This window comes from Ursus arctos, chromosome X (assembly GCF_023065955.2).
Source record: "Ursus arctos isolate Adak ecotype North America chromosome X, UrsArc2.0, whole genome shotgun sequence".
NCBI lineage: Eukaryota > Metazoa > Chordata > Mammalia > Carnivora > Ursidae > Ursus > Ursus arctos.
In genome coordinates this window covers 24048312-24070484 of record NC_079873.1, presented here as the reverse complement: position 1 = coordinate 24070484, position 22173 = coordinate 24048312, and the positions used below count along the sequence as shown (strand labels likewise).

The following is a 22173-nucleotide window of genomic DNA, read 5'->3' as shown; positions in this document are numbered from 1 at the left end:
TGCAGCAAAATAATGTTTAGAAGAAATTCATAGAATTAAGTCTATATATAAGAACTCAAAAAAGAAAAGAAGAGAACTCTGAAATAAAAATCTAAACCTATGCTCTGTGAAAGTCATTGTTAAGAAAATCAAGACAAGCTACAGACTGGAGGAAATATTTGCAAGACATATATCTAACAAAATACTTAAACCAAAAATATACAAAGAATTCTTAAAACTGAGTACTAAAAAAGCAAACATCCCAATAAAAAATGGTTAAAATATCTGAACAGACACTAGACCAAAGAAGATACATAAAAGGTCAAATAATCATATGAAAATGTTCAAAATCATTTATTATTAGGGAATTGGCGATTAAAACAATGGTGAGTACCACTACAGATCCACTGGAATGGTAAAATCCAAATGGCAAAGTTCACATTGGTAGAAAAATGTTGAACTGGAATTCTTAATTCATTGCTGATGGCAAGGCAAAATGGTATAGCTCCTTCAGAGGACAGTTCAGCAGCTCCTTACAAAGCTAAATATAATCTTTCCATACACTCCAAGAATTACATTCCTAGGTATTTGCTCAACTAATTTGAAAATACATGTCCACACAAAAACCTGCATGAAAATTATATAATAGGCTTTATTCATAATCTCCAAAACCTGGAAGCACCCAAGGTGCACTGTTCAGTAGATGAACGGACAAACCATGACACGGCCATAAATGAAAAACTACTGAGTGATAGAAAGAAATGGTGAACCCTGAAGGCATTAATTACCCCAAGTGAAATAAGTCATATAAACAAGGACAAATACTGCCTAACGCCACTTATATGAGGTACCTTGAAGGGTCAGATTCATAGTTACAGAAGATAGAGTGATGGTTGCCAGGGGTTGAGGGAAGGAAGAAATGGAGAGTTACTGTTTAATGGGTACAGAGTTTCAGATTGGAAAGATGAAAAAGTTCTAGAGATGGATGGTGGTGATGGTTACACAAAAATGTGAATGTATTTAATTCCACTAAAATGTACACTTAAATATGGCTAAGTGGTAAATTTTGATAGCTGTTTTTTACCACAAAAACTGAAAAGATCCTCTGAGTCCAACATGTAAAAACCCCAATTTGTTGCTCTCAGAACTCAGAAACTAGGTTTCTAATCTGCTCCAATCATTAACCTTTGTTTTTCTTGTGTTTCCGTGAAATGCCTCTTATTAACTGCCTAACTGCTTGCACCAAATAGACCTAACTTTGGTAGTTCACCTGCAACACCACCTCCTGAAATAAGACACAACTCTTTAACTGAACTACCCTAATCTCAGGACTAAGACTGGCTCATTAAGGTATGGAGCAACCTCCTCACTCAGCTTCTGGACTGTGAAACTTCTCGAGGAAGTTTCACAGGTGGGAATACATGGTACCAGAATGTGCCACCTCAAAATATGTCTCTTTGCTCTAAGGATTATTTTGAGAAACTGCACACATAGAAGCTGTGAAAACAAAGTAGGAGTTACCTTTCTGTATGGGAAACTTATATATATGGGAAATACGCATTTGTAAAGGTGTCTCTCTGTACCAAGAAGAGAAGGATGACTCTGAAAGTCCAGAAACTCTTGTCATTGGAGAAGGAAGGCATAGACTAAGACTTACCCATGTTAACCATTTTTCCTGGCAACCTCCTATGACTGCCCCCCATCCAATCTTTTGTCTTTAACTGAAGATGGTATTTAAGGGGATGGCTTGGGCCATCTCAGGGAGGTATTCAGTTTCTCTGGGTATCTTTCACATATACAGTAGGTAGTCATGGTAATAAATTTCTATTTGTTTTTCTCTTGTTAATCCGTCTTTTATTACAGGGAGTGTCAGCCAAAAACTCAGAGGGGTAGAGGGAAAATTATTTCTCTTCCTCTACAAACTTAATGTAAATTTTAAAAGACATCATTTAGGACGATGGAAGATCTCAGGATGGAATGCAGAATGTGATAAAACAACCAAACTATATCACAAATGTGTGACACAGCTTCATTGAAGTTAGTTGGTGGGGGGGGGGGAAGGTGCTGACCTAAGTAACTTTGCAAATGAATAGAGTCTGTAAGACTAAAGGCAAAATAAATTGTACATAAGCATTAGACTCTATTTGATAAAGTTGCTTCTCACAGGAGTACAGGTCAATAATTCTGATCTTACTATAAATCTATACTGGAAGTGAACGATTAAGTAAATGAATGAAAGATGGTGGGAAGCAGGTTTCTCACTATTAGGGAGGTTATTGATAAGCAAGGGGAAGAGGCTAGAATGACCCCTATGGTAATGGAGTAGAGTCAGAGGTATCTCAAATATGAATTCATGTTTAGTTTAATAAAGATACAGATGATTACATACAGTGGTATTTTTAGATGTGTAAATACCTGGATTAGTACACGCATATCTCCTTTCTGTGTCAACTGAGAGGTCTTAGAAGCAACTATACTCCGGTAGCAATAAGTACCTCTGATGCCCAGATCTTAGTTTCTAGCACCATTCTCCAATAAAAGCAACAAGGGCTCTTTGGAAGAAATAGCTGATTCTAGGACTTGAGCATGAAATACACGAGATAGTCCTGGAACACCTTGTAGGGTCCCAGAATAAGGAAGTGCTCACACACACACACACACACACACACACACACACACACGAGTAGGAGTATGTCAGAGGGACAAAGAAGTCCGCTAAAAGAGCTCCTAAAGGCCAAAGATAGAATAATTTGAGTCAGAAAATAAATAATGTGATGTTGGATTACAAACTGAAGTATAAAATAAATACCCAGGAGTCCATACTAATGTAGATAAATAATAAAATAAGTAGATAAATGTGGAAATAGAGAAAAATTCCAAATAATTTATGTAGATACTCAGCCTTCAGAGAGGTGAAAGCATAACTCCTTGCTCAAATGTGAACTGCAGATCATGGCTTCCTTCCAAAGACTGAAGTGTGGAAAAGAGGGGCAACGAGTAACATTGCAGCACCAAAAGCTGACAAACACAGTCTCAGGTGTTTAAAGGTCAGCCTCAGTGGCGGTAAGTCATGCTGAGAGAATGCTAAGTTGTGATTTGATCTCTATGATCTTCCAAGAACATATAACCTAAGTCTAATCATGAGAAAAATATCCAACAAATCACAGTTGAAGGACATTCTACAAAATATATGGCTAGTCTCCATGAAATTGTCAATATCATCTAAAACAAGTCAGAAACGGTCACAGCCCAAAGACGTGACAATTAAATGTAATGCGCTATCCTGGATGTGATCCTAGAACAACAACAAAAAAAGACCATTAGTTATAAAACTAAGGAAATCTGAATAAAATATGGACTGTAGTTGATAATTTATTGATATTGATTCATTAATGGTAATAAATGTGCCATACTAATGTTAGGTATTAATAACAGGGGAAACTGGATGTGGGGTATTATGGAATCTCTCTCTGCTGTCTTTGTAATTTTTTTGTAAATGTAAAACTGCTCTAAAATAAAATGCTTATTAAAAAGAAGACATTCCTTTGACTGTGAGTAGCTCGTATTCTCATGCTAGGACAGGAGTGTCAACAGTGACAATGCAATGTGGGCTTGGAGGGAGGATATTTGGAGAACAGTAAAAACTTCAGTGTGGCTGAGGCTTAGAGAAGAGGGTGGAGGCTACAGATGATGCTGAAACATCTTAAATTAAAAAAAATAATGTTGAAAGTATACCAACAGTGATGAGCAGGTTTATTATTTTTTAACAGTGATTTGTTTTCTGTTCATTCATTCATTTAAAAGATTTTATGTATTTATTTGAGAAAGGGAGGGAGAGAGAGAGAGAGGGAGAGTGCCCAATCAGTGGGGGGAGGGGCAGAGGGAGAGGAACAAGCAGACTCCCCCCTCAGTGGGGAGCCCAGAGTGGGGCCTTCCCAGGACCCTGGGATCATGACTTGAGCAGAAGTCAGACACTTAACCGACTGAGCCACCCAGGCACCCCATGATCTGTTTTCCCGAACCACTACAACACTTAAGTAGACACATATATTTTTAATAAGTGAAGTATCTCCCATAAAAGCTCACAATAATACCTATGCATTTAGTGTAAAAGTTACAATAACTTTATTTATCTAGATATTTCCCTTTCTCTTCACATATGGAATTCTTTCTTATTTTAAAGAAACACATTCTAACACACTTCAAAATGTTTATAATCGGCTAATGCAGATCCACTAAAATTAAATATCATACCTTGCATAATATTTATATTAAATACAATATGATCATGATATGCAGAAAATCAAGATACAAAACACTCGTTAATTATCATCCAGAGAACTTCCCACCTTCACTGCTTTAGTAAGATGTAATTTGGGTTCTAAGAGTCATTGTTTAAATTGGCCACAGGCCAAATTTAGAGTCACACTAAAGCAAGGTTATTAAAAAAAAAAATCTTCCCAATAGTCTTGTTACTACCTAAAATATATTCTAATAATACTATTTTTGATTACTGGTCATGAAGCTCTCCCATTCACCCACAATTTCATATATATATGAAACCTGGCTTTATAACTTATATGCCCAAATTGATGTCACAGGTAAGGCCACTTAAATTAGAGGTATTCAGGATAATCAGTTGAATGAAAACTTTCATTAAAACTTTCACCTATCTCCTCTTAGATAATAAAGAATAATTATTCCTTCTTTTCAAGTAAAGAAAAGGAGATATTTTTGAAGAAATGAAGTTAAAAAAACATAGTAGTCCTGGGTAGCATTTAGAAGAAACCAATTCTATTACTGGTTATAGAAAAGGGCTTCATTTAAGTCATTTTACCATTTGGGACCCAGTTTCTAGTCTCTGTGAGACTTTTTCATCACCTCTTACTAGATAGTGGTTTAGTATCTTAATGTTTCTAGAAAGGGAAGAAAAGTGCTTACCAAGGATTAGCTCTATATTCCAAAGAATAAAGACTAGAAGTATATTCTATATTTTTTACGGAATAGATTTTTCAGTATATTTTTAAATTCATTTGTCTGCATACCTACTCTTGGAAAATCTATTTCAGTATAGATTGAAAGCAAAAAATAAATAATAAAAACCTCAATATTTATTGTAAAGAAAGCCCAACTATAAATGGTTATATTTTTCACTGTTCCATGAGACGGGGAGGTAGAGTGATAAAGTTTTAAATCATACACAGACCTATTAAACACAGCAAAACTGAAAATCAAACTACTTATAAATCACACATATGTATACCATACATACATAATGCAAGACTGGATGCATATTTACTATTTAAATATATCATATATTGCAAGTGGCAATTATTTACTGGGGCTAATATTTATCAAAGGAATTACCAAAGAGCACCTGATTTATTTAACCAAATTTTCTTTAGATCAGAATAATTACTCTTTATCAAATGGATTTCTTAAAATTGATGTAGTTTTTAAGTCTATATATATCCTAATTTCAAAGTTTGAAAGAAAAGAGAATTATTATAAGACAAAGGTGACTACCACGAAACACACTTCATATACAGGAAAATTATATTAAGTGAATCAATGAACAAATGAAAATCTCTTTAAAGTATCTGATAACCTTTGTCAACTTATTTGTATATATTTCATATATATGATTGTGCAAAAAGTCACCAAGAAGAATTTCTGCAGTAAGATGAGAACATATCTCTAACTCCCTAATATCACTCTTTTTTTCTCCCTCCTTTTTCTCCTTTTGGAACCATTTTTAGAGATGCAAACTTTAAAATAAAAAAAGGTATGAAAATAATATAGTACATAACATAAAATGACCAAAATGTACATTTGGATAGAATTCTGTATTATATAAACTGATTTTATTCAGCTTACATTACCTCATTAGATCCTTGCAAAAAATCCTATGAACTCTACAAGGCAAATTTTATCATTGCCATTTTATACATGAAGAAACTGATATTGTGAAGGTTGTGGTGATTCCAATAGTCATGTGACTAGTGAGTTGGAGATTCATGATTATAGGTAGAGTTCTGAATCTTGTTCTCATGTTCTTCTACCTTAGCAACCAGAGACAGGAATGACACCATTCACTGCATCTCATGCAATTATTCAATTATTGCACCTGTAATTATGTTATTTTCAAGTTCATAAGAACATGTATGTCAGATTTACAGCGTGATAAATCAATAAAATAGCAATTTTTCTAGTTTGGAGCAAGACAGGAAGACAGAGGTAGATTTCATATATTCTATTTCAACACCTTAGAAAATGTTTCTAAAAGTGATACCATTACAAAATATAAGCATAATTTTCTGAAATTGTAAGCTCATTATTTCAAGTACTTTCAAAAGCTAACATTTCTATAATTCCCTAAGCATATTTTCTTTAACCTTTCAAATGCATTTCAGCACAAGATGATTTAAAAGCAAGGAGGAATAAATTTAACCTTATAGGAATCCACTCAGCATTTGGTTAAGTACTTCTTTCATTGCCTAGATTTGAAAAAAAATCAATATGCAGCACAAAAAGTAAACTTAAAATGGTAGTTTTGTTACTTGCAAATGAAATATTGAAGACTATGATTACCTGTAACAGTTAATTCAGTAGTTCTTCTCACAACAAAGCCTCCATATTTTAATTCGCAGGTATAATTTCCAATGTCATCTTCTCTGACTTCTCTTATAAGCAGTGTATCTCTTTTGAATACAATACTTGGCCTCCATATTTTTGTCCTACACTCCTATATGAAAAACACAGAATTTCCGTAGTAAGTGTAACAACTGAGAAACAGAGAAAATTGTTTTAAATAACAATTAAATTAAATTAAATTAAATTAAATTAAACAAATAATAATTGTTTTAAAGTTATATTTTAAAAGGCTAAAGAGTTTGGGATTAATTCTAAAAATGTTTATACCTTCTCCACACCTCCTGGAAATCAGGTACCTCAATTTGAAAAGAGTTGTTTTGTTGTTGTTGTTGTTGTTTTTGTTTTTGTTTTTTAAAGAGAGAGCAAGCATGCTTGCAGGTGCATGTGTGGGGGAGGGGCGGAGGGAAAGGGGGAGACAGAATCCTAAGGAGGCTTCACAGGAGGCTTAGCACTGGGCTTGATCTCAGGACCCTGAGATCATGACCCGAGCCCAAATGAAGAGTCAGATGCTTATCCGACTGAGCCACCCAGGCGCCCCTAGCAAGAGTCACTTTATTAACTTCTAATATTAGTGTCTCTAAATCAGATATATATTGATTTAGAAGTTATAAGAAAACAGACACTTGTTAAAATTACTTCTAACATCATTTTTAAAAGCAAATACTTCACATTTGATGGCTGTGAAATTATCCATCTTGATACCTGATACTGATAACATAAAATATAAGATATATTATTTTAGTGTAAAGTAGAAAAATTAATTCTGTAGCAGAAAATACTTCTATTTCAACATTTTGAATCTTTTAATACTGCATTTAGAAAAAAATTATATTTATAACATGTATGTTCTACAATTTGTGAAGGAAATGGCCAACATTTATATATAAGGTCTTTACAGTACCATAAATATCTATTTCCATTGTTGATGGGTCTATCAAATTATGGTCTCTAAATTAAGCTTTGGATTATAATGATGTTGGCTCAGGAGCTTTCTCTTTTTGCCAGAACAGAAGTCTATTTCCTTTAGCCAGATTTGAAATCAATGCCATGAGGATAAAATAGCTTTAAGCCCTTTGATACTGATCAGAGGTAGTATTATTTCTAAAAATATTTTTTGCCAAATCAAATTTTTGCAGACTATTATTTTGATTATGTAGTTCAATGTCTTCATACACATGGGAGAAAATTATCCAGTTATTTCAGACCAAAATATACATTTTATATCCTCATATTAGTTGCATAAAATGTCAAATTGTAAAAGTTATATACTGAATAAATGGAATATATATTGCCTTGACTGTGGAAAAATAATCTGGATTTTTGCAAGACTTTCAAGTTCCATATATACTGCATCTCTTCCCATTACTCCACTAGGGACAGTCTTTATAGCTTAAGGTCACGATGATTGGGATGATGGTGGAAACGTGACTAAAGGAGCAATGTGAGGCCAGCCATGTTAAATATTGAGTGTGTGTGTGTGTGCATGTTTGAATGTGCACATGTGTAGAAGAAAACATCTGTACTTAGAGGCCTTGGGTCAAACTCCCCTAATACCCCTCCCCTTTGAGGCAATCATCAGGGCTTGCTAAGAATCTGCATGTAGAAAGCAGGCAAACCAGTGAGAATCAGGGTGAGAAATACTCACACACTTAAAAAAAGGGGAAAATAAACCTCATCTGCGCACAAACAGAGATCAGAGGGGCTAATATTTGAGGGCTGTTTGACAGTGTCTAGGATAGAAATTCAACAAAAAAGTAGAAAAATATTTCAGCAGTTCCCTTGATGTTCTGAATCCTCCATTGCTTGTTATCAAGAATCAAAATTAAGTCTGACTCAGAGAAGGGCATTGCTAATTATGGAAAACCTCTTAAAAATTGTTAAACATTTGTTTCTTGTTTAATTTATCATAAGTTTTGAACTCATGACATACTGGTATTGGTGGATCTAGTTACTAAGAGGTCATGCTTCCCACATTTCTATTTCCAGAGAGTTGAACAAAGCAAATTTTACACTAGTACTCATTAAATCATGGATATAATATTCCAGACAAATGTTCATAGCACCTATACTGTATTTTCTTATGTACACTCAATAACAAAAATTTCTTTGATGGTATAAAGAAGCTGAAGGGTACATTCTCATCTTAAAATTCAGAGAAAGTCAATTACATGATAGGAAGGAGAAGGGTTGGATTATTCTCCTTAAGTCTACAGTTCCTTTTGGTTTTTGAAAAAAAGTTTATCTAGCACTATTTTTATGATGTTATGAATTTTCATCAGGTTTTTAAAAATAAATATGCTTTTATATGAAAAGGATTAGAATATACACAGAGATACTTCCATTAAATAGAACATTTCAATAAAGCTATTGTACCATTTTTTTCATAGAAGTGAATCAATCTTTTCCTTGTTTGGAAACATGAGGAGTATTTATATGAAGAGCTCTGAAATGAATCCTTAATGTATTTTAGTTCCTGGAATGATCAAAACAGATTACAATGGACTTGAAAGAACTGAATAAACTAGATATGAACATAAACACAACAGCTTATTGCAATGGATCACCAATACAAATACTGACTAGCATTTATCAAAGCTATTGGTTTGAAAACATAATGACCAGCACAACCTGCTACAGTATTTTAGGAGGGAAGAGATGAACTTCATCATACCCATATAACTTTTTTATCCAACTTTTCCAAGAATAAGATACACATTATTCTGTTTATAAGGAACAAAATCATTCACAGTACATACCTTATACCATAGGATTTCAGGTTCTCTGGTTGGTAGTAAAAAATCTTCTATGTCACGGCATGAAATTTCTTTGCTTTTGCTAAGTTCAGCTTTGTCAAAGTATTTCATCTTGGAATTGTAGCAGAGTCCAGTGTCATTTTCACCCACTGTCAGTGAGATGGATACTTTCATACAGTAAGTGGAGTTTCTGTAATGAAGCAGAAAAAAATAGGTGGTCTGGTGTGAACAAAAAGTAAGTACCGCCAGGCAATATGTTTACTTTACTACAAGAGACAGACACAGAGACAAACACAGAGAGAGAGAGAGAGAGAGAGAGAGAGACAGACAGACAGAAACAGAGAGAGAGAGAGAGGGAAGGAGAGGGAGAGAGAAAAGCAAAAACTCCACTGATTAATGTTATGATATCATGGCTTATTCAACAGGGCTCTCTCTTGTCACTCAGCTAAAAAATGCTTGGTTCTCTGAAAACATCCATGTAGTTTTCATTTGTTAGAAAAAAAGTTTCGTATTATATATGTGTGGTCTGAAAAAATGTTTAATAGGGGTTTCTGTATCTAGAAAAGTAGAAAAAATAAAGGAAGATTTAGGTCAGGAAGGACGTCAACCTTGGGTTTATGCTAAACTTGGCAAACTCAACAGAGGAGTAGAAAAATGTAACTGATCTATTAAGCATAATGGAAAGAAAAGAATAAGGCTGCTCAATCCTTACAGTATGGATTGTCTTGGTAAGTGGAGAGCTTATCAAGGGATCTGGCAAGAAAACAGTCTTGGATATAAATACTGCAGGTTCACTGTCTTTACAGACCTAAACTCATTTGGGTTGGGACCTGGAGTCCAGGTTGTCAGATACGAGAAATATTCTATTTTTTTTAAAGATTTTATTTATTTATTTGACAGAGAGAAAGACAGCCAGAGAGAGAGGGAACACAAGCAGGGGGAGTGGGAGAGGAAGAAGCAGGCTTCCAGCGGAGGAGCCCAATGTGGGGCTCGATCCCAGGACTCTGGGATCACGCCCTGAGCCAAAGGCAGACGCTTAACGACTGAGCCACCCAGGCATCCCAAGAGAAATATTCTAATGTATTATGTACGGACAACCCCACCCTGATATGTTCTACAGAATCAGTTCATTAAAACAGTGTCTCATTTTATGACTTGTTGGTTCCTAAATCAGACTTATAACTTGAAATACATGAGAATAAAAATCATGTTCAGAGATCTCTTTGAAAGAGTTGGACCAAAGGAAGTTTTCTTGTAAACTGCACTCTTTCTGTTTGCTTTTTATGTCTCTGGACATTCAATGAACACTGCTACGGGTCAGGCATGGTGACACAGGCAGTGAGAATAAAGAAAAGCATATAACATCAAATTCAAGGTTTCGTATAGAATGTCTTACTTGGTAAGTGCCCAATGCCTCATTTGTATACTTGGCCATTAAAGTCCTGGATTTGAGTTTTACTGCTTCCTAGTTCTGTAATTTTGGGCAACTCATTTAACCCTTTGGAACCTTAGGTGGGGGGTGTGACAACATGTGTCTGAGTATTAAATGGGATACTGAATTAATATCTGTTTGGCCTGTCACCAGTGATCAGTAATGTTGGCACTTCTCACTCCACACTGGTGTACAGAGATCATAGCCCCCAAGTCCTCCTTCTTATTCAGCCAAGATGCTTGACATTTAAGCAGCTCCTTGATTTAAATTCTTGCTTTTTAAAAAAATGCCTATATGACATGATGAGAATCGCCAGAAAATAATTAGGCTGGTTATGGTATAATAAAAAATAGAGTTGGTCTTAGCTCCTGGCACAGATTTCCTGAAACTCTTAGAACTCCCTGTGTGATAGGAGTGTCTTTTGTTATTCAAAGGGAGCCCCTTTTAATCACCCTTGAGTTTATGTTAAAGAGATGACTTGAGGTGAAGGCCCTAGCAAGCCTTGGGATGGGGCTGGTTACCAGAAAGACCAAGTGTGCAGAAGGTTGGAATTTTTTAACTCGACCCACTGACCTTCAGACAAGGAGGCAGGAATTTCAGGTTAAGCTCTACAAAAACCCAAGAATCAAAAAGATTTGATGAGTTTGGGTTGATGAACACATGGAGGTGCTAGGAGGGTGGCATGCCTGGAGATGGCATGGAAGTTCTGTGCCTCTTCCTCTACCCTTTGTCCCGTACATCTCTTCCATCTGACCATTCATTTCTATCCTTTGAAATATCCAGTAATAGTAAGTAAACTGTTTTCCTGAGTTTTGTAAGCCATTCTAGCAAATGATTGAATCCAAGGAGGGGGTTGTGAGAACCTCTTATTTATAGTCAGTCTGTCAGAAGCACAGGTGACAATCTGGACTTGCAACTGGTATCTGAATTGTGGGGCAGGGGGCAGTCTTGTGGGATTGAGTCCTTAACCTGCAGGGTGTGATGCTATCTCCAAGTAGACAGTGTCAGAATAGATTTGAACTGTAGCATATCTAGCTGCTGTAGCAAAATAGCTTGGTGTGGAAAAAAAAATCCCACATACCTGGTGTCAGAAGTACTGAGAATAGGGGAGAAAAATAGAATTTTCATTTATAGTTATTTATTCAGCTTTATATTGGGTAACAAAACTGCCACAAAATTATTATGTAGGCTTATTAAATGTAGATGTCTCTACCTTGATATAATAGCCTATAAGTAGATCTAAAATACTTTATTGGTGGGGGGGTGGCGCTCAGGTGGCTCAGTCAGTTAAGCGTCTGACTCTTGATTTCAGCTCAGGTCATGATCTCAGGGTCGTGAGATCCAGCCACATGTTGGGCTCCACACTGGGCACAGAACTTGCTTAAGATTCTCTCTCATTCTCTCCCTCTGCCCTGCTCCCTCCCCTATCTCTCCCTCCCCCTTAAAAATAAAATACTTCATAGGTGAAACCCTTCACCTTTAAACAAAGTCAATCGGTAACAAGGTCCTGAAAGAATATGTTCAGAGATTTTGTTAGAATGACAAAATATATTCCCTGCTCTCAGCTCCTCACAATCCAGGAGAAGTGATACACAAGTAAATAGCTGAATTTCAATGTAATAAGCACTACAAAGAGCTACTGTGCACTACCAAAGTAGTGTCAAAGAAAGAAGACTGTAAAAGTTGTGATACCTGGTTGAGTTAAGGAATGAGTAAGAATATGGCAATTTTAACAAAGGCTATTTCAGCGAACAGTATGCACAAAGGCTTGAAGACATGCAACAACTCAATGTGGTTGGAGGAACTGCCAACAATTTGGTGTGACTGGATTAGTTATAAAGGAACAGCAGGAAGTAAGGCTGGAGAGGTGTGCAGAAGAATGAAGGAGTGGCATGTAAGCCACAGCAGAATGTGGACTTTAGGCTGGGAAGTGAAGACATTTGGATTTTGGAAAAATTTTTCTGATCACAGTGAGAAAAATGAATTGGTGAGAACAGAGGACTAAATGGAGTGAGACAATAAGAAAGCAACATCATTCAATCAGGAGAAAAATGGCAGCTCCAAAGGAACTGACCATTGAGACAGAATGGAGGAATCATGTTCAAATTATATTTAAGATACAGAATCAATATGACAGGGAAGGAGCAAAGGAAATAGAGGTATCCAAGATGATGAAGAACTTCTCTCAGATGAGTATATGAAAAGTAGAGTCAATCTCTCAGCACAGAAAATACGGAAAAAGAAACAGCTTAGAGAGAAAAGAAAGTGTGCTAAATTTTAGCTTGAGCTTCACACCCAAGTAGAAAAAAATAGCCTCTTTGGGTTTGCCAGAAATATTGCTCATGCATTATTTATTAATTTTACTCCAGCACAGACTAGAGCATGCTCTTCATGGGTTCATTTTAAGATAATATTTTCAGAAAAAATAATTACCTAAGTTAAAGCAATTAATTACCCTAGGACACATTCCAATGTGTAGTAAGAAAATATGCACATTTTAGAATAATCCTGATATTTGTACACATTAGAATTCTTCAAGAACAGACTTTTCTAAGAAGTCAATCAGTGAATTCTAAATTTGTACACTCCACATTAATCTTTTAAACTCATGATTTTTAGGTTTTCCTTCTCCTCAAACTATTGATTGCTGTTGTTTGTTTTCCTATACCTTCTTTTATCAAATGCCAGACATGTTTTATACAGACAAGGTTAAGAGCAAGATCTCCAAAACCCAACCATAAGAGGTTCAGATTCCAGCTCGATCACTCATGACTTTTGAAAATTAGGAAAAGTTACTTGACTTCTCAGGCTTCCATTTCCTCATGTGTATAAGGAGAAAATCATACTAAGACCTCAGAGGTTGATTTGGGAGTCAAGCATGTTAAAACACAGAAAGAACTTAGGGCAGGGCCAGTCTTCTGGTGAGCACTCAGGAAGTGCTAGATCTTTTCATCAGTACAACATCCCCTCTCCCTATTTCTTTTAGATTTCCATTTTCCAGTCCAGCCACCCAGGGTTTGTTCAGAAGGCAGCTGAGACAGACAACATGACCATGATGATGCCTTTAGTTCTTTGGTGTTTAATTAGTGTCAGGCATAAGCATCGAGATGAATCCTTATGTTTTTTTTTACGGGATATCTGAGTGGGCTGAAGAAGAGTAAGTAAACTTGATGAAAAATACAGACTCCTTGCCCCAGTCATCCCCTTCTCCTCTTCTATAAATGATTTCCATAATGTGGATCCAGATGAGCACACTTTGGTATTTTTATTTTCCTGACGTTTATTCCTCAGCTCTGTGAGGTGACTGCTGATTTACAACTGTCTGGTAATGTCTGGAATTCCAGACTCCCCAGGATAACACTATTTCCACATTACTTTCAATGTTTTAATACTTGTTTACTGTTTCCGTTCATCAGGAGGTGATTTAAAAAGCTAAAAATAAAGCAGCATCCAATGAACACTATAGTCCTATTTGCTGAGAAGAGCTAACGGGAAGCAAGCAACTTGTGACACATTAATAAACATGTGATCCCCCTGAGGGTAATTACAGACTCTCAAAGTAAAGAGCACCATGCGCCATGATCAAATCGGCAGCACGAATGCTATGGCACTGTGGCTTTGTGCCATCAGGGAGACACCATGAAATGGGATAAACGGGGTAAGGCGAATGCTCCTATAGGACGGACAGTGAAAACCATCAGTGCGTATTTACTTGACTTCTATTGTTGAGAACAGATGGGCTGCAATCTAGGCAACAAGTTAAATCATGACTGCTGGTTTACATGTTAATAAAATGGCTAGAAAGACAGGATATACACATATGTGATGGAAACAGTTATTCTTAGCTGAGACTGAACACTGAATTGTCCTAATAACGATATTATTGTGGATTAAAAAAAGACCTAGTTCAACCACACTTCGATAATAAATAAAAAAAATACAACAATCAATCAATTTTTAAAAAGACCTAGGATTCTCTGGTAAAGGTGACCTGCAGTACACACCAAGGACACAGAATGTATGGTACAGACCAAAGTCATGCAGATTTCCTTTGTTTCACCTGCTGAGGTGACAGCAAAACAACCCAATGCCTAAACAAGTCAACAACTTATCCAAGTTCTACTATCTGTTTAGTGGCAAAAATGGGATTAGAACTCACATCTCCTAATTTCTAATTCTATATGCTACTGGAGAGTATTAGTGCTGGGTCAGCACACAAAAACCATATATATGTATATATTTAAGACTGTTTAAAACAAACTCTTAACCCCTGGTTTTATTTAATTTTATACCCCCAAAGAGATGTCTTCTGGAGAAAGGGAGAATGTGATCTAATGTGGATTTCTTTGAAGATTTAGGTCTTTAAACTTTCCCAAATTTAGTAAGGACTAAAAGGGAGGAAGGGACAGGTCTTAAAGAAATACCATGTTTTTTTTTCCAGCTTTTTCTACTATGTACTTTTTACAAACTCATACTTGAGAATGAGGTGGCTTGTGAAACGATTGCCTTAGAGTCCTGTCTTTAAAGGGAGGAAAACAACCATCTACCCTTAAACCAGTATAAAGATTGAGAACTAACAAATATATTTGAACATAATCAAGAAGCAAATATGTGACATACCTAAAATGAAAATAACTTTGGTAAGTACAGACTGTGGAAGTCAGTACAGGGCACTGAAGTGCTTCACAGGTTTCTTAGCAGTTTGCTACCTTGACATGGACAAGGGTTCTGAAATGGCATGCATGGGGGCTATCACAGACTTAAAAACTTCATCTTTTACAGGATGACCACATTGCACAACTGCAGATCGAGGTGCAGAAATGAGGGTGGTCCAGACAGGAGGTAAAAAAGAAAACGAGGTGTGAGAAGGGAAAGTTTGGGTATTACCTGATCAGCCGATAAAGTACGATAAAAACCACATGACACCACACCGAAGGGTAGCACAGTTACAACTACTCTGTAATCATACCTGCTATGCATGATACTGCGTAGTTCTGAACATCTCTCGCCTACTCCAACAGAATTACCAGTAGCATGATTGTTAAATAGATCCTTTAACAGCATCACTAAACCCTTGACCTGTCTGTTAATTCTCAGGTTCCTAGGGAAAATAATAACATTGCCATAGTAGTTGGAAATCTTTTCCCACATTATGAAGTGCTGAGAAAGACAAGGAATTTGATCAACGTTTTTAAAGGACTAAGTTGTTCTCTGCTTCTTTGTCTTTTGTGGCCTACTCTAACATTCATTGGTCATTTTTTAAGTCATACTCCTTTGCACAGAAATGTTTTGTAAAAATAAAAGCACACAGTATTTTGAAAGTGTTACAAATATTTGGGCATGGAAAGACAGCAGATCTGAAGTTTCCATTAGTACAGACCTGAGCAGAACTGAACTCTCTGGAAGGTGGTTCCTTGACCACAAATTTGCCCTTAGTGTCTAATCATTAGTGGTGAAAATAAAGTGTTAGGAATAAAAAAATGTAAGGGTTAGATTGTGGATGGAACATCTTACAGTTTGTTAAGCCTTAAATATGCTTTGATAGCTTATTTCTAATCTTAAAGCCTTCCAATTTTTTCTATCTTTAATTTTTTTCTCTCTGTGTTCATGGCGATGCCTGAAGCTACGCATGTGGCCCCTCTGTTATATCTTATCTTTCTTACACATATTATGCTTAGAGCTACTGACACTAAATGTGAAATTTGTTTGGATTAGGTTTTCTTTTGAGAAGAGCTCTGGAGGACCTATTGATTTAACTGTGCTTGAAATCAGCCCTTGTAAAAAGATTACAGGGAGACCACTGAGGAAGTGATAAGACTAAAAATGCCAGTTTATTGCCTTTTCATTTGAAATTCGGTTTTCCAAAAATTTAAGTGGTAAACTGAACTTCTACAGTCCTACTAACTATATATTCAAAATAATTATCTCTGTCTTTTTTGGTGGCAATTCATTAATATAATTTTGCCATCTCTGTTTTTTTGTTTTTTGTTTTTTTGCCTAAGATTCCTGAAGCATTAGAATTGAGAAGGTGTTGATATATGGAATTCTAGTCCAGTATTTCTCTGCCTGAGTTATTCTTGGGCATGAGGACTTTTGAACTTCACAACTACACCATACAGTCTCTTTCCTGACCTCTTCTTGAAGGAGGAGGAAAGGAGACAGACAAACAAAAATAAAAACATGTCCCTGAAGAAAACTGAGGCCCAGGACGTGGGTTCAAGGTCACATAAATTACAAATTATAAATTTCTTCAGGAAAGCCTATCCATCTTATCCCTTTATTTTCCTTGAAACAATCTCAATTTGTAATCATTTATTTCCACTTATTTTTGCTGCCTTCTCTGTTAATATGTATTCTTCTCATAGTATATAAAATAAGGGAGTTAGCTGCATGCTGTTTGGATTCTTGGAGGCCTTTTTTTTTTTTTTTATTTGACAGAGAGAGAGACAGCCAACGAGAGAGGGAACACAAGCAGGGGAGTGGGAGAGGAAGAAGCAGGTGCCCAGAAGGGAGCCTGATGCAAGGCTGGATCCCAGGACCCTGGGATCATGCCCTGAGCGGAAGGCAGACGCTTAACGACTGAGCCACCCAGGTGCCCCAAGAGGCCTATTTTTTTTTTAACAGGTAAACTGCATACAACATAAACTTAACCATTAACCATCTGAACATGTACAATTAAGTGTCATTCAGTACATTCATAATGCTGTGCAATCTCTATCTAGTTCTACAACATATTCATCATCCCAAAAAGAAACGTATAACTATTAGCAAGTGCGCCCTATTTTCCCATTCCCACAGCCCCTAGCAAACATCAATCTGCTTTCTGTCTTCATGGATTTGCTCATTAGGACTATTTCATATAAAAGGAATAATATAGTGTGTGGATTTTTTTGTGTGGCTGCCTTCTTTCACTTAGCATAATGTGTTCAAGGCTTACCCACATTGTAGTATGCATTTGTACTTCATTCCTTTTTGTGGCTAATAGCCCAGTGTATAGATATACCAATATAGTTCATTTGTACATGACCAGATGGACATTTGAGTTTATTTCTACATTCTGGCTACTGAAAATAATGCTGCTATGAACATTCATGTACAAGTATTCATTTGAATTCCTTCTTTCAATACTTTTGGGAATATACCTAGGGGTGGAAATGTTGGGTCATGTGGTTATTCTATGTTTAATTTTCTGAGAAATCAAGCACTTCTTTTTTTAACCTCTTAAGCTTTTTCTACCCTTCTGAATACCAGTTTCTACTGGTACAGGGTGACTAAGGCATTAGACAAATGTGTTCACTGACTATTGTGGTTAAAGACTTAAAAGGCCTAATGATTTTTTAAGTACCTAGTACAGTGCCAGGCATAGAGCAGGCACTCTCAATAAATATTTGTGAAATGAATGAAAAAATTATTCGTTAAGGTCTATATAGTTCTGATTACATTTCTTCTTTGCTCAATCCCTTTTTTTTAAAGATTTTATTTATTTATTTGACAGAGATAGAGACAGCCAGCGAGAGAGGGAACGCAAGCAGGGGGAGTGGGAGAGGAAGAAGCAGGCTCACAGTGGAGGAGCCTGATGTGGGGCTCGATCCCAGAACACCGGGATCACGCCCTGAGCCGAAGGCAGACGCCCAACCGCTGTGCCACCCAGGCGCCCCTGCTCAATCCCTTTAAACAACTCCCATCTACACCTCACCAAATGAGTTTTTATTCCCTTTTGTTTTATGCTTCTTTAAAGCAGCACACACTTCCTGATAGTGGATGTAGCAAGAAAATGTGTCTTCCAGGTCCAGCAAAAAATTAAAATAGAGCTATAAAGATTTCCTGGCATGGAATAGCTATCTGCAATCACCTGATTATCTCATTCTCTCACTGTGTATGCAACGAGACTTTCTTCTAACTGTAGTTGAATCTTCTTGATTTGAGAGATAAGAAAAAGGGAGAATTAATGTGTGAGCCACATTTGGGTCAGTTGTAAATCACTTTTTTTCCTTTCCAAGCATCACCCAGGCAGCTTTTTTCCATAGTGAGCATAATAGTGCTTATGCTATTAAATCTTACTCCCAGGCTGTTGTAGAGAAGAGGTGACAGAGGATCCAGATGTTGAGCTAATCCTACACCCTACCTCCTCATTTTACAATGAAAATTCCAGGAAAAGTTGTAACAGAGTAAAACAAAATCTATATTAATCTTTAAAGGAGACAGACAACTACCAGAGTTTGCTGAAATTGTACTCATTCACAAATACATTTTTCAGAGTTAGATTAATAACATATAAACATATGGAAACATGCTTTTTCCCCTGCTATATAGAAACCAAATGTGGACAATGTCAGGAAACAGACCTCATAATCAGTGGGGTTTCTTTTTTTCTGCTAATATTTCTTAAAATATTTTCCAGATGTCATAAGGGCATATGCTTTATTCACTTTTACTTTGCAGGTTAATATTTCTTGATAATAGCTTTGCTTTCCTTAACTTCAGAAGAAAAATACAATAAATAAAATTAACTGTGAAGATGGTAAATAATCTTAATTATTAAGGACATTTATATCATATTTCTAATTACATGTATAAGACAAAAACCAAATCTATTCCATAAAATTGATAAGGTGCATATCTTCAGACTCTAGAGACTGGTGTCATTTTAAATATACAATGCTTACCAAAATTCATGATCAGAGTTTCACGTAAAGAGCGTACTCTCTGAACTTAGCATATATAGAAACCAGCCTAATTTCTGCACACACAAAGGGAACAAAACAGCATGCCTGTATCCACAAAAACTCTTCTCACCCAAGAGACTTTGGAGGAAAAGTAAATGGAAGCCAGAAATGCTCCCAGAAAAGGAGACTGCAGCTACCACCCTTGACTCAAGATGTTCCTACCACCAGGTTGGTGCTCAAATGTGAAGATAACATGTGAGCTCTTACTTGCTTTTTCCACAACACTCTAATTTCACTTTTGAACTATTTCACTGACTTTTCTCCTGTAACAGTTCAAGATAATTTCTTTCTATGTAAACTCAATATATTTCTCCTAACCCTTCCCAGAGCAAAGGCATGCCATTTGATAAAAACAAAATAAAACCTTTAAGTCAAGCAGAGAAGACACAACCTAACCTAGGCATGAATGTATAACATCATTTTACTAAATGAGTCAACTATCGCTTTTCGAGCATTTAAAATTCATTAATTCAGTCAATACATATTTGTTGAGCAAAGACTAAGCATCTGGCCCAGCTGGGGATAAAGCAGCGAACAAGCAAAGTACTTGCTTTTATGGAGCTTATATTTTACTGAGAGGAAATGGTGGAGGGAGGGATATTGTACAAAAAGCTTTATACAATACCACTTCACAGACACTAGAATGGCTACTATAAAAAAATGGAAAACAACAAGTTTTGGCAAAGATGTGGAAAAAATGGAACCCTAGTGCACCACTAGGAGGAATATAAAATGGTGCAGCTGCGATGGAAAACCAGCTTGGCAGTTCCTCAAAAAGTTAAACACAGAGTACCATATGATCTAGCAGTTCCACTCCTAGATAGATACTTAAAAGAATTGAAAGCAAAGACTTAAAGAGATACTTCTGTATCAGTGTTCATAGTAGCATTACTTACAATGCCAAAACAGAGAAACAACTCAAAGTCTATCAAAATATGAATGCATAAACAAAATGTGGTATACGAACACAACAGAATATTATTTGGCCTTTAAAAAGAATGGCTTTTTGATACCTGATGCAACGTGGATGAACTTTGAAAACACTATGCTAAGTGAACTAAGTCAGACACAAAAGGAAGAACATTGTATAACTCCATTTACATACCTAGAATTGGCAAATTCAGAGACAAAAGTAAAAGAGAAGTTACCTGAACTGGGGGAAAGAGAGAAATGGGGAGTTGCTGTTTAATGGGTACAGAATTTGTTCGGAATGACAAAAAATTTCTGGAAATGGATAGTGGGGATGGTTGCACCACATTGTGAATGTACTAAATGCCACTAAAGCATATGATCAGACATGGTTAAAATGGTAAATTTTATGTTATGTATATTTTACCACAATAAACAACAATGAATTTTACACTTTAAATGCATGAATTATCTGGCATGTGAATTATACTCAGTAAAGGCATTATTTTTTTAAAAAGCTTTTATGCATTCTCTCATCTAATCTTCCTCTAATACCATATCTATGTTTCATCTCCTGTGTTTGTATCTCCAGCTCTGACCTCTCTCTGAACTCTAGATTTACGTATCCAGTTGCCTATTTATCATACCTATTTGAAATCTAAAAAGTTACTTGAGACCTAAGGTGCCCCACAAATAAATCTTTACTTTTATCCTCAAAGCTACTCCCCCTAGCCTCCCATATGGCACTGACTGCCACAACATTTACCCAGCGGCTCAAGCAAAATAGCTAGAATTTCTTTCAGACATTACAGGCTCACCCCAACAAAACTAGTATGAGGAGAGTGAAGAGGTATCAAAAACTCAATAATTAAGATAAATAATATTTCAATACAATGTTTAAAAATCAAATAAATACAGAAAATCTATGAGAACAATAAAGGTCTGTAATTTTACCACTCAGCTTTATATTTATCCTATTGATGATCACTAATTGATATTTTCTTGATTTTTATTCTGTATATAGGTATATATTTTGTCTTTCATACAGTGGAAGTGCCATGAGAGCAAGAGTTTTATTTGCCTTGTTCACCACTTTATCCCATAAATATGTCTACCATTTACCAGGCTCTCCTACTGGCTGACTTCAAAGTTAAATTTTTCCAAGAAAGGATCTGTCATTTCAGGTTCTGGAGTTGGTTATTCTACTTCCTCCCTCTCTTTTTCCCCCCCAGGCAGAAGGCTGGCTGTGGCTTCCTGCTGTTGCTGACCCCTGGAATGCCTCATGTTATGCCATTTCAGCTCTTCTACCATATTTATAACCCATTTTGCATATTAAATTTCCCCTATTGAAATACTTGGAATGAATTTGCTCTGACTAGATCCTGCTCAATACAGTAGTTTAGGCAACAAATAGCTGAGTGTTTTATCTACATTATACATAATTCCTAAAGTCTCCCATGAGGTAAAATAAAGAGGTACACAAATCATATAGTTATCTATTTGCAAATAGTACAAATAACACTGTATAAACATAGCACATTTGATAAATTAAGACACTTTTGCATTTTCCTATGATGAAAATCTTTTACTGATATTTTAAAACAAAAAAAAAAAGCAGAATTAAACAGTGAGTTAATGTAATTTAAAGGCAGAATTACAGGGCTCCTGAGTGGCTCAGTGAGTTAAGCATATGACTCTTGGTTTCAGCTAAGGTCAGGTG

The 22173-nt window shown here is 36.1% G+C and overlaps 1 protein-coding gene across 1 annotated transcript in view; it reads right to left on the bottom strand.

Moving 5' to 3' along the window:
• Positions 1 to 22173, bottom strand: part of IL1RAPL1 (interleukin 1 receptor accessory protein like 1) — a 646715-nt gene that overhangs the window by 521010 nt on the left and 103532 nt on the right. Inside the window, exons 4-5 of the mRNA XM_048213783.2 lie at positions 9390 to 9576; positions 6571 to 6724 (exon numbers count right to left, since the gene is read on the bottom strand). Coding sequence (XP_048069740.1) covers positions 6571 to 6724; positions 9390 to 9576 — 341 coding nt within the window. The remainder of the gene's footprint in view (positions 1 to 6570; positions 6725 to 9389; positions 9577 to 22173) is intronic.